Source organism: Ursus maritimus, unplaced genomic scaffold (assembly GCF_017311325.1).
Source record: "Ursus maritimus isolate PB19 unplaced genomic scaffold, ASM1731132v1 scaffold_6, whole genome shotgun sequence".
In the NCBI taxonomy this organism is placed as follows: Eukaryota; Metazoa; Chordata; class Mammalia; order Carnivora; family Ursidae; genus Ursus; species Ursus maritimus.
This window is the reverse complement of record NW_024426774.1, coordinates 42,359,412-42,373,615: the sequence shown is the minus strand read 5'-3', so window position 1 is coordinate 42,373,615 and position 14,204 is coordinate 42,359,412. Positions and strand designations below refer to the sequence as shown.

The 14,204-nt window shown below is 37.8% G+C and overlaps 1 protein-coding gene across 4 annotated transcripts in view; it reads left to right on the top strand.

Annotated features, from left to right (window-relative positions):
* The window catches only part of CTNNA2 (catenin alpha 2), a 952,920-nt gene that overhangs the window by 862,085 nt on the left and 76,631 nt on the right, over positions 1 to 14,204 (top strand). For all 4 annotated transcript variants that reach the window (XM_008700056.2, XM_008700055.2, XM_008700054.2 and 1 more), the window contains one exon: positions 8,308 to 8,421. In XM_008700056.2, coding sequence (XP_008698278.1) covers positions 8,308 to 8,421 — 114 coding nt within the window. The remainder of the gene's footprint in view (positions 1 to 8,307; positions 8,422 to 14,204) is intronic.

Sequence of the window (14,204 nt, the reverse complement as noted above, 5' to 3'; positions counted from 1 at the left end):
GCTTTTGCAGTGACAATTATAAGAACATGAGAACATGTTGTCTGATAGCAATATAATGTGAGCCACAATTGTAATTTCAAATTTTATAGTAGACACATTGGAAAAAAAACAGGTGAAACTACTTTTAATAATACATTTAACTTAGATGTATTCAAAATGTTGTCATTTTTGAAATGTGGCATTAGCTACTTTTAAAGTTCCCAATAGTTCATTGTAGCTTATGTCTACCATATTGGATGAGATAGCACTGGAGTGCATCCCCACCTTCATCCTCCACAGTTGTCTCCGAGGCTGCTCAGTAAAACCACGAAGTATCTGCTGACTGCATTCTGAAAAACTTTCTCTCAGGGTGACCATGGAACATCTAAACCAATATACCCTCAAATACAGCAAAACAATAATAACCAAATAATATCTGTCATATTTTATTCTCTCTGGACAATATATATGTAGTCCTTTGAGTATTTCATCTATGGCATTAATTCTCCCCCGAATCTTGGTATCTTTGAGGTCATTAAATTCATGAGTGATCCTCTTCGACTGTGGTATCCAGAGTGCAACATCATGCTTCCATGGTGATCTGAGCAGGTGGAGTAGAGTATGACCAGGAAGAGTCTCTCTTCCCTCTTTGTTGGTATCCATGCTTCCCCTGAAACATTACTAAACTCCTTCACTTGGGAGCGCAAAAAGCATCTTCGAATTTTCTTGTCTTTAAATTGAGCTTGATTGTTTTCTCGTTAAATATGTCTGTCTTTCATCATAATTTCATGATCAATTCACAGTGTTCAGATCATTGCATAAGTAATATCAGACGATTCTCATTATACTTAAAATGTGGAGGTGATATTTGGAATTTGGAGGCTATCAGATGTATTTCCTGTTCTTCTAACTTGCCCATTTTAGATCTGTCAAACTCTGGCCACCTTGCAAGACTTGGCTGAAACCTTCAGATTTTCTCCATCAAAAATATTGACCCTCTCCTTTAACTATGTGTAACTGTTTCTACTTATGATAGTATTTATTACATTATTCCCTTTTGTGTCTATTACCTTCTTTAGACTGAAATTTTGGAAAGCAAAGGCTGTGTTTTTATTTTCCCTTCACTGTGGTGCATTGTCTGGCACAGTGGTTAATAGTGTATGTGTGTGTGTGGTGGTGTAAACAGATACATGGGGAGATAAGGAAGGTGACCGTAAAGGGATGAGAATTGGAGGAGAAGGAAAAGAAAGAGTCAGGCTTTTAAACCTGTAACAAATTAGATCATTTTTTTTCCATTACATACTAACTTGTGAAATAAGGTAATAGACCATGAGAATTATGTTTTCAAAGCATTTGACACTAAATCCCACTATCATCCTCAAGACGTATTCCCTCTTTTGCCATTTTTCTGCTTTGTTAGCCTTCACATTTTTGTGACAACCATTCATCTGGGAGGCTGAGGAAGTTTATAGCCATCATTCCTTTATTCATTCATGAGCTGTAAAAAAACATAATTTTAGATAAAATGCCATATCCTTGTTGCATGAAGTGTCATTCCTACATCTCGACATTTCAAATGATTTGATCAGATGGATTTCACACCACTTAAAACTTAAGAAAGAAATGTACAGTATGTACAAATTGTTATTTTTAAAATCCTTCTCCATTCAGCACCCACATGGCTTCATTTTGTACTTAATTTCTTGGTTTGCTTTTTGAGTATAATGATTAAGTCTACTTAAAAAAAAATCCACTGCGCTAAGTTCAAAAGAAAGACAGACAAGTAGAGCTGTTTCTTTCCCAGCAAACCTGGCCATGCCTCCTTCCCTCCAAAGTGTTGATTATACTTTGTAAAAATAAGATATCTTTTTCCCCAAAAAAATAAATGCAGAACAGACCCTGAAGGGTTAAGTTTTCCACCACCTTGCCTCCCAGTGATCAATACATATTTAATGTGCTGTTGGTATCCAGGCATTTTAGGGCAGCTCCAGGCAACCCTCTGAAGTAGACAAAATTATCTTTCCTGTATCCTATCCTCACCTTTCAGAACCCCACTTCTCCCTTGGACCAGGTCTACTCTGCCCCTCTGCCATGAGACTGTTTTTTGTTTGCTTCTTGGTGAGACTTGTCCTTGGTAATCTATCAGCTATGAAGGAATTTTCTAATTACACCAGCATGGTAATTTAAAAAATAAACAGACAAATTTGGCACACCACCATACCGTTGAATCTCATTATTTGCAGTAGTTATAGCCTCTCAAGTTGCTGTGAACATTGAGTTAGAGAGTACTGAAACACTGTTCCCGGGGGAACATCCTTAGGTTCCTGCGAGCCTCTGGTTACATTTTCATCCACTGATCAATATATAACTATGTTTTATGCATGTTTTTGTTTAAAGACACTTTATTTAGTATATATTGTTGACTCATTAACATCGAACTCACAACCAGCCTCACTATAACTCATTCCTGAAGGAAGCTCATCTATCACATGCCTTTTCTCTATAAGGCACATCACAACTTTCTTACACTTAGGACCACTAAACAATACTTCAGCACTGTATCGGAAGCCATTGCAAACAGAGAAATCACCAAAAAAGGGCACAAAAAGGCAAAATACGTGGCACTGAATGAATGCAGAATTTTACTTACATACAGTATAAGAGCTGAAACAAAAGGGAAGAACATTGTGCTGTTTGACCTTAGGAGGAAACACACAGGTTAGGTGACTCAAATTTTTTGCCACATTGTACATGTCTGCAAAAAACTACACAAGCATTGATTTGGGTATTAGAAGCTTTTGGGCATGGGTATCTGCAAATAAGGTATCTGCAAATAATGAGGGCCAAGTGTACATTTAGGACACAAAGTTAGACATTTAATATTGGAAATTAAGAAAACTGGGTAGGGTAGAAGGAGGTAATGTCTTGGTGTTAGGATATTTATATTCAAAAAAAACATAAAAAAAAACAATAGTTGCTTCTCATAAGAATAACCTTGAAGACAATCTATGATATCTATATTCTTTTATAATATAATTGGAACGCATTAATTTAGTTGCACATGATACTTTTGAAAGCAGGTCGTGGAAAGAGTTAAGGCCTGATAAAAGTCTAAAGTTTAACTTCATAAATCCCAAACTGTGCCTGAAAGATTCCTTGGAGCATTGCAAGATGTTTTAAAATTTCAAGGGAAACACACAGATGTCTCTCAGATATTATGTGAAATAATAGCTGAAAGCAGCCACGCTTTAAATATTAGGTTGGTGTATTCTTTTAATAACATCCTATAGTTGTGAAGCTGGGTTTTTGGTGGTTGATAAAAAGAAAGCTCAATGGATGTTTGGTTGTATTCCAAGATCTGAGAAGTCATGCAATGTGCAACAGGCACCAGGCACTTGGTTGTTAAGTTTAATCAACTTTATCCATTTTTGTGATCTAACTGCTTAATCAACACAACTTTTAGGTTTGTGGATGTTTTGTTTGTTTTTGTTTTGTTTTGTTTTTAGCTAAGAGGCACCTTGAAATAATTGCTGAGGTGCATTTGAAGCAATAGCGTTTGGGAACCTATGGCTTAAGGGTGTTTTGGCCATTGGCATGCTTGTTTTTATCTCCGTGCTTCAGTTTCCGTATCTGCAAGTGAGGACAGATACTGCCTTAGCTATAAAGTACTAGCCTAGACCTGGCATTTGGTAGGTTCCCAAGAAGTATTTTTCTTTTCTTATCCTGCTGAGATGAAATTTCTTATTACGATCAATTAATGAAATATAATTTGTTAAATACATTAATAATATTATTAAAACTGCAGGGATTGCAGTTACTCATCAGGGCTGGAAAATGAAGAGTTGAAAAGACTTTTGTGACAAAACTGATTTTCCTCTTATAGATTGCTATTATCCAGTTAATTAACAAGGTCCTACAGGGTTCCTAGTTTTGTTTTCCTGTAACTCAAGTAATTAGAAATAACTTCATATGATTTTTCAGAAAAATTCAGTAATTTAGTCTTAGTCATTCATTTATTAAGTATTTGTTGAATGCTTACTAGATTCCCCACACAGTTGGAGGGCCCTGAATGGAAGGATAAACAAAATATAGCATCCTATCTTCAAGAAATTTATATTCCTGTGGTGGGAGACAGAAAATATAATACACAAGGAGATAGAACATGCCAGTTATTGTGCCATGGAGAAAATCGAGGCAGTATAAGGGGATAGACCATAAGGTGGGTATGAGTTTCATGAAGGATGGTCATTGATTAGATGGTATTTGAGAACAGACTTGGAGAAGGAGGAGGAAAGAAGCCATAAAAATATGAGGAAAAATGTGTTCCAGGCAGAGGGAATGGCAGGTGCAGTCTAAGGATCTCATTGAATGAGATGGCAGCCATTGCTGTGTTCTAAGCTGACTTAGCTTGTACAGGGACCGTTACCCTGGCTCTGCTGGAGAGAGTAGAATGTATGGGGAGAAAAACAGAAGTAAGGAGATCAATCAGGAGGCTTCCAGAATAATCCAGGATAGACATGCCAGTGGCCAATCGGTCCTGACTGTGAGGGGATTTTCTTCTATGTTGACTTTAGGAAAATGTAATTGCAGTGGTATAGCTTCCTGTTTGGGAAATCCTTCTTCTTGCATCACCCAAACTCTCCTGTTGCCTCTCCATGTCCTCATCTTTCTGTTCCCAATGAAACTGTCATATACGTTTGAGCCTTTCTTTTAAATGGTCATTAATATATTTTTCAGGTGTCCTAGTGAAACAACTCTAAATCTTTCAGTCTTTTCTCATTTTGCTTCCTTCCAGAAACTGTTGTAGAGAAGACTGAGCATTTGACTGGGAGCCAGAGGAGGGAGATTGTTCCTGTTCTGTCACTGATGTGTGGTGTGACCCTGGACAAGCACATGATGTTCTTGGGCCTCTGTAATAGGCACAAGTTAATCTCATACAGGGGGAGATTTTTAGAAGCCAAATACTTTAATTGTGCCATTTTACAAATAAAACCTACTTTTGCAACCTAACAGTTAGATAATAGACCCAGGGAACCAAGAATAGACCCAAAGTGGTTTTTGATGGTTGTAAAAAGGCCTTCCCTGGGAGCACAGAAAGGCAGAATTGAGGCTTGACCCTCAGTTTCCAGCTTCCAATCCAGTGAATTATACATTTTGGTGATTCTTTTTTACTCTATAAACATTACCTAATGATACAGGTCTTATTATCTCTGGGCCCATTTGCGGACCTTCAGTATTTTTCCATGCCTCCTTTAATGTATGGAGGTCCTTGACTTGACCAACCAAAACATAACACTGCTACTTGTTAAAATGAATAATTCAAAAAATAACAGCATGAGAAGTAGACACATTTACATGCAATTAGCAAACTGCACATGCACAGAACTATTTATATGGGTGGCTTGGATGGGTTTGCTGAATGATTAAGGCACAAGAAAATATTTTAAGCTCATCCATTTGCCTGGTGTTGCTTGTGATGGTTGAAGGCATAGGCTCTGGAAACTCCCTCAGCTTGCTAGGTGTAACACCCTGGAAAACTGACTTAACAACTCTGAGCCTGTTTATACAACTGTAAAATGGGCATTAAATTTTTTGGGGGGGAGGGGCAAAGGGAGAGGGAGAGAGAGAATGTTAAGCAGGCTCTGTGCCCAGCGTGGAGCCTGACGTGGGGCTTGATCCCACAACCCCGAGATCATAACCTGAGCTGAAATCAAGAGTTGGACACTTAACTGGCTGGGCCACCCAGGCACCCTAGGCATTATATTCATTTCATTAGGTTGTTACAAGGATTAAATCCTTTAGCTGAATGCTGGCCCAATGTGGTTGGTAAAAATTATTTCTATTATTATGATTATTGCAGTTGTTATGAGGTATATATTACTTACTATTGAGTTCACTTTTATCATTTACAAAGCATTTCCATATATATTTTATCCTAGAATCCTCAGACAGGGCAAATAGGAATTATCTCCATTTTATGAGTGAGGTGAGAGAGAAGCAGAAAAACTGTAAGCGACTTACTAAAGACACACATTTTATGAATGACAGCGTTAGGCCAAAAACACTCAGATTCCCCGGGTCCACATCCAGGTTATTTATTTATTTTTTTCATTTTTAAACTTTGTTTTGGTTTCTGAGCCCTAGTCACTTGAATGAAAGCTCATCATCATTAACCTTATGTTACCGGGTTGTGTCTGTCATTGACTCATCTGCTCAACCCACAGATCATTGAAATGTTTGGACACAGTACTATAGGCACTGTCATATTTTCCTTTTTTCTATTGAGTGAGGTTTTTCATTTTACTTTTCTTTCTTCTTTTCAAAAACTAATGATGAAAAGCGCTTGCAATCTTGTCATCTCATCTGTCAGCAGAATTTACCAACTTGCTGTAATTGTTCGGCAGTACATTCCAGAAGAGTGAAAAATGAGCAGAGATTATTGTCTCTGTCCACAATGAAAATACAAGCAGTTATTTGAACCAGGTTCTGCCCACCCCACCCCTGCTTTAGTTAATAAAGTATGGGAACAAAACCTCTTTCTTCCCTCTTTCTTTTAATAATTCTGTGAAAGAAAATTGAACATCTGTAGATGACTGAGCGAATATTAATAAGGTTGATGGAGAGAGAGAAGGGAAACAAGAAGGATATGCCAAAACTTGGAAATTACTATGCGTAATGTGATATTGGCATGAAGACCCCATTTTATGCCTGTCTGACCAATCTCAAGGCTTCATCAATAACCACACCTGATTAATTACATGGAGGTAGCCAAAGGAACCAGGAGAATAAATGTGTGCCCTTTTGGATGGGGAATGGGGAATGGGCAACTGCATCATCAGTATTGCTGTGGTCGTCTTCTTGCTTTTTTGAAATACAGAACCCTGGGAGGTGGTGCTCCTTGTATCAAGGGGCAGTTTGTGGGTGACTGTCAGCTTTCAGTCTAATGACCATTGATCTGAGAAGGTCACACTAGTGCATGGCCTCCCCTTCATGCACCATCCTCACCAACTCTGATTCATCTTCTTAGAATTAACAGAGGATGATAGTCTGCAGTACATGCTGTGTGATTTGGAAGGCTTTGAGCAAGGTGTACCCTCTCGTGCCTGTTATCTGTTAAGTGGAGAAAATGGTGTCTACATCATAGAACTGTGAAGAAAACTGTATGAATTAGTATTTGTAAAGTCCTTGAGAAAACTGTGATTGGCACATGAGAAGCACTTAATGTGTGTTACCTACTATAGTCATTAAAGATAGGGAGTACTTTTATTTCTGGGTTTATGGACTAATTCACATATTTTCTCTGACACAGAAGGGACAGGATCTTCATGTAACTACTCACTTGAAAGCCGTTCCGTAGCTCCAGTTCTTACCTGACTTATAATGTGAAAAAGATATACACGTTTGGGTATTTGGATCTAAATTCTAATTCTGTCATTAACTAGTTTAGAGACACTGGGCATGCTGTTTCTCAGAACCTTGGTTTTCTTATCTCTAAAAAGAGAATGATCTTTATTTCACTGTGCTGGTTTTAGCTAAATTGATACTATGTATGAAGAGCTATTTAATCCTTGGTGGTTGTGTAGTGATTGGTAGCTTCACTCTTTTAAAGTGTTTGAATGAGTTGATTTCAAAATCCTAAGTAATGATGATGGCAAACATTTCTTAAATGCCGATTATTTGCCAGACACTTGACACAAAGTACGTTACTTCTTCACAAAAATCATAGAGGAACTTTTATGAACACCAGTTCACAGGGGAGGAAACCAGAGCTAAGAGGATTTTGCTAGTGGTCACACAGGGATTCATATTCAGGCAGTCCTGACTCTGGAGCCTGTAGTCGCAACCTGTACACTATACGGTTTGGTGACCACATCAGATATTTCATCTGGACTAAACATTGACTTGGAGATGATCAATTCTTTTTGCTTATTAAGACCAGAAAAGACTGGGAATAGAGCAAAAAGGGTATTATGGACCAAGTATAGGTACAACTTCTGTTGTTAATGGTGATTTTCTATCTTACAATAGATTTCTTTGGGTGGAAAAACACACAAATATATTTTTCTTAAAATTAGCGTGTCATGTCAAGAGCTAAACAGACTTTTTATACCTACAGGAGGAAGTAATAGAGTGTATTTTTTTAAAAGATAAATTGGAGTAGCTTGGTTTTTCTGACTCCATTACAGCCAATACCATCCTTCATGTAACTGCCCACAAGCTCTCTTTCCTGGGACCTACTTAGCTTTTGCAGCCACAAAGTGTATGGGTGGGGTTGAAGATTATCAATTTAAAATATGCTGATTCTTCTCTTTTCCTTTATACCTTTAGACCCCAGAAGAACTAGAAGATGATTCTGACTTTGAGCAGGAAGATTATGATGTGCGTAGCCGGACAAGTGTTCAGACTGAGGACGACCAGCTCATTGCGGGGCAGAGTGCGCGGGTGAGTGGACATCTAGGACTTGGGTTTCATGCACTGGGGCTATGTACACCAGATTGGTTTGAGGGGATTTCTGATCCAGGGTCTTGGAATCCCAGAGATTTATAGCTCAGAAATCTGTGCTTTCATCTGTGGTTGTTCTTAGCAATTCATATTTTATACAGTGGAAATAACCACCACTGCTAATGATTTCTGTTAACTCCATTCTCTCTCCATCACTTGAAACTTAGCAGCCACATAATGCAAACAGCTTAGGAGTATAATGGATTTTGTTTGGTTTGGGATCATGACTAGATGGTTCAACAGCTAGACGGCACAGGAATGCTCAGATCTTGCTTTGGCACAGACACCATAGTGCCGCTTGAAGTCACCAAGCTTGTTAACACAAGAGGCAATGACAAGTGGAAACTTAGAATACTACTTTGTTAATAGCTGGGCAGTTACTATTCCATACTCTGATGAATAAGACCACATCTTTGAAATTGGTTCAAGGACTTCAAAATAGAAGCAGAACTCCCCCACCCCCTCCACAATGCCTACTATGGCAAGGGCAGTAGCCCTAGATCTGTCTGCCATATGATAGAAAAAGAAATTATTGAGATATACTAGAAATATGCCAGCTTAAGGCATGGAGCAGGAAGCAGCAGAACACTCCATGACACACTCTGCCAACACAAGTGTTTCAAAGAGGATTCTGACCAGTTCTATTAACTGTATCTCCTTGAGGGTAGATGCAGGTAATCAAGGTAGGTGTCGGGAGATTAAATCCCTGGGGATTACAAAAGGAGGTGAGATTCTCCTCCCTTTAAAGTTTCAGTTTTTATAGGGTAAAAACAATCCCATTATAGATTGTGGTCTTATTATATTCTCATTAGAATTACTTTCTAATTCTCTATTAAGTTTTACTTAAGAGAAAATAATGTAGAGGAAGCATGAAATTGAGAAAGAGATGGTAATTTAGAATAGTGGCTAGGAAACCCCAGAAAACTCCTACTGGTTTAGGAATTGTGAAAGAAGAGTAGGAAGAGCCAGTCAGAGGTTAAAATAAAGAGAACTCAAAGACTAAGCCTTATGTTGAGTCAAGAAAATCTTTGTGCTAAAACCTAATTTATCTTTCATGCTTTATGTCCTGATAGTCTCATGCAACAATGAAATGATTCACAAGATACAGGTGGACGTTGATAGGGAAAATGTGAGGGTAAAAGCCAGAATATTAAAGATGCACCGGCTTTGATTTCAGACAGACTTGGTTTTGAATTGTCAGGAGTGGAGTGAGGACCATGCTCCATTACATGTTGCTTAATTTCTCTGGGCTTCAGTCCTATTATCTGTAAAATGTGAATAATAGACTTACTTGATAGGATTCTTTTGAGGTTTAATTACTTAATATTTGTAAAATAATGAACACAATACCTGACATACATTAAATGCTCAATAAAGGGTGACTGAAAATTATCATCCCTTGGAAGATTAATTATTTTGGATCACAGATTGGTCACAGTAGAAAAGTACACAAAAGAATATGAAGCCCCCCACTTGGAAAATCTTTCGTAGACTCTACCACCATTGAAAACTAAGAAGTTCATTAAGTTGAGAGGCTTTTGAGCCTGTATTGGCATAACACTAAATCAATTCATCCATCAAGTCAGTTCATCTTCAAACTTAAGTAAAACCAGCATTTTTATGTCAATGATAACGGGCAAATTTGAGTACTTCACCCAAACATTAATCATTTCAAAGTCAATTTGATTGACTGACTGCAACTCGGTATTGATACAGCCCAGTATCCGTTGACTTGTTTTCTCAAAGACCAAGACGTATTGTACAATCCTTATCGTACTTTATAATCACCATCTTGTCAGAATGGCATGATCAGTCCCACCTCTTACCAGGAAGAATGCAGTCCCATTGTACTTCCATTCCATGCATCTTACGATAGATATGAACTCAATTAATATGGGTGGGAACAAAAATCAGGTAGAACCTGGCTATATCATCTATGATTTTTTCACCCGATAGGTGAAAAGACTATAGTCTTTTTTGAAAGATTTTTCAGCATGAATTATGCACATGGTCCAGGATAGTAAGAACACAGTACCCCTATAATCCAGCACTTGCTGATTTGTCTTTGAGATCCATCATGTGGTCAGTGTGATTAACTTGCAGCAGACAGCATTAGTTATTGAGTCAGCCTATTTTAGCCTGTAATTATATGATGACAAATCAGAGACCTAGAATTATGGCTGTAAGTTGGAAATAAGAGGGTGCATTGAATTGCTGAGATGACAGATGGTCGAACTTTTGACCAGAGAAGTATGTTAACTTGGTCAAAATTGTGAAGGAGGCGAAAGTTGTCTTTGACAGAGGTGGTCGCTCTTTGCAGCAGCCAGTCCTTCCCTTATGTTAATGGACTCACTTTGTGTTCTCATTCAGATAAATTCTTCCTCTCTGAAAAGGGTAAATTAATCTAAAAGGAGGTTAAAGTAGGACAAAAGCTTTTAGTATCCACTCTAGCATTTCTCCCAAACTCTGAAATTAGAGTGCTTATTTCCTTTCTGTGTCCCTATCTGCTGCTTCTCTACAGCGCTTTATGGGAGAGGGAGAGGCAGAGAGTGGTCATACCCTGATCTGATAAAACATAGAAGTAATCAGACCTTATGATCCTAGACATGACATTTTATAAACTGTTCCTTCACAGGTTGATGTTGTTAAAATTGGTCAGCGACAGCTCTTGGACACTTAACCTTGGTGATAGAATATGTTATTTGGAGTCACACAGACCTGATTTTAAATATGGGCTTGGCCAGGCAGTATGATTTTGGGCAACCTTCTTAACCTCCCCATGCCTTATCCCGTGTGTGTGTGTTTTTGTGTGTGTGTGTGTGTGTGTGTGTGTGTGTATGCACAACATTCTACCTCATGATGTCGTTAGGAGAGCTACATGATGAAACGTATCACAAGATGTATAACATACTGTCAAGTTGACAAAGAAGATGATGATGAGGCTTATAGCATAAGGTAGTTCTTCATTACAAGGCCGGTCAAATAATTTAACCTGCAAGAGCATGGACAATTTAGGAAACCATGGTAGTTTTTACTTGGCTTAATGGGACAATTACCTCAAGTTTCCTATTTACTTCATGTTCTGAGACTGGTAAAAGTCAAAATACCCACACTTTAACTACTTACATTTATTATTCTGCTTTAAAACCAAGTGAATAGAAATGGACACTGTGAGTTTGAGTCCTTTTAATCATTATTTATAAACATTCATGTACTTGAAGCCTAAATGTTAGACTCTTGCTCTAGTTTAAGGAACTAACACTTGTCAGTTTGGAAGCCTGTAGACTTCAAATGTCATTTTTCTCTTTGAGATTGGAAAAATAATCATATCAAAAGCTCCTGAGATTTAGATTGAAGAAAAGATTCCGGACTAAGGAATTATTGGCTTGTTTCAGTGATTTATACTTTCATTTAATGAGCAGAGTTTATAACTTCAATCACACACACACAAGAATGGTTGGCTGTTCAGAGGAAAGGCTGGGAGCCTGAGGTGGGGCGCAGGAAATTTTGTGGATTCAAGTCTCTGATGCAACAATTTGGGGCCCCAGATCAGCCAGATCAACAATCTGTAGAGCTGTGCTTGACTACTGTGCATAGAAGCAGCAGAAACTCTCAGACCACCCCAGGTGATCATCATCAGAGAAACAGAAAAGCTGATTTGTTCCCTTTCCTCTTGGCCATGAAAATCACTTTTCTCATGTTCGCTTAGTTTGAGGGAAGGAACGATTGCATGTTACATATTTTGTATTTAACTTGATGTGAATGTAGCCAGCCTCTATTTTTTTTTCTAGCTAGAACGACTTTAATGTGTTAACATTTCAAACTGCTGAGTTACATTGATAAGACCTAATTAAAACTCATGTGTTGAATTTTAATTTGATTAACTTGCAAATTTCTCAGTTTGTGATCTACTGTTTATAGATAACCTTTTTTTAAAAATTCCAGTTTCAGATAAGGTCAATTATGAATTTTTAAAAGTCAGGAGCATTTTAAGAATATTTAGGAAAAGACTTTGGCTCATCGATAGCTACATAAGCAGAAACAAATGTAATGACACTTGCACCCAAGTCACACACCATTAAGTGCATTACGCGGGTCGAGCACCCCTAGAGTCAAAATAACATCTTCTTTTGCAAATCTGCTTTGAAAGGGCCATTTTTTTCTTCAGAATTGTGCCCTTAGAAAATGTTTGTCAGTTCTGGTAAATTCTCTTGAACTGTGTTGATGCAGTGAGTGGAAAAATGGTTACACAGTCAATCAAAAGATATTTATTGAGCTTCTATTCTTTGCAGGATGCTGAAGCCTCCACCCTAAGGAAGCTCAGAAGTCAGAAGTAGGGCATTAGTAGGAATTAGAGAGTAGAGCAAGGCAATTAGTACTCAAATCCTAAATTATACAGTTGAAGCTCAACGTGAAAGATAAGTGTACACCCTTCAATGCACAATTAACTCTTTTGAGACAATGAAAGCTTATTGCTTTCCGACTGGGTATTGAATGTAGAGTCTGGAGGTCTGCAAGGTAGTTTCCCAGATTCTTCTACAGAGAAGTACCTAGTGAATGGCTTAAATGATGGTGGTGAGGACTTGTGAGGTCTAAGTAAAACATGATCATCAGCTTTTCGTGAGGAGGACAGATTAATGTAGGATAGCATAAGATTATCAGACAAGGATGCTTCAGGAAAAAAGTCCATATTTAACTTCTGCAAATCCAAACCTATCTCAAATGCATTGGAATAGCTGTCTAGTTATTAGTACAATATTGTACAGGTGAGTTTGTAACCAACTCTTTGGTTACATATTAACCACCTTTTTTGATGTAGTTTTTAATACTTTAAAATATTTTCCACTCTACTGTGTTTTAAATGCTTAAACTATAGTGTTTGTACCAGTCTGGCTTTTTAAATATGGATCGTAATTTCTGTATATACACATTCACACACTTATACATATACATACACATACACAGAGACTCACGAGCTAGTTATACAAAGTCACACACATACATGCATGGAAGTTAGTAAACATGGCTGTGTAGTAGTAAGATGTATCCGTGCAGTTAATAGCTCAGGGACACCTTCATACAAATCAAAGACACCCCTTACTCTGGCAGATAAAGCCTCATCTCTGGGTTGCTCAGCCTGGTGAACAATGCTTGTGATTTCAGCAACCCTTGCCCCACTGGGATGGGATCATTGTGCAGTGTCTAACCTGTGCGGTTGTGATGGTGATCTAGTTGTGCTCGATAGTTAATTATGGTGTTAGCTGACCTGGGTTTGAATCTTATTCCTACAACTTATTAGTTGTGTAATATTGAGAATGTAATTTCTCTGGGCCTTAGTATCATCATTAATAAGATAGGGGTTATAATAGTATTCCTCTTGTAGAGTGATTAATTAAGTTTTTTATATACATAAGCCTCTTAGCACACTACCTGGTATATATTTCTGTACTCTGTCAATCTTCTGTTTATGCATTGGCACATAGACTCTGGGCCTACACAGACCTGGGCAACTAGGTAATAAGCTAGAGAGGTAGCTGGAAAGGAAAACTAATACAGACATAATGATAATATATTAGCAGTAATCCCATATATGCTTTCATTTTTTTTTGACAAAACACATTCATTATTTCATTTGATGTCCACCAAAACACTTAGAGGTAGTTACTTACTATTCTTACATCTGAAGAAGTTAAGAATATGATCCAGTAGCAAGTAGGTCTTAC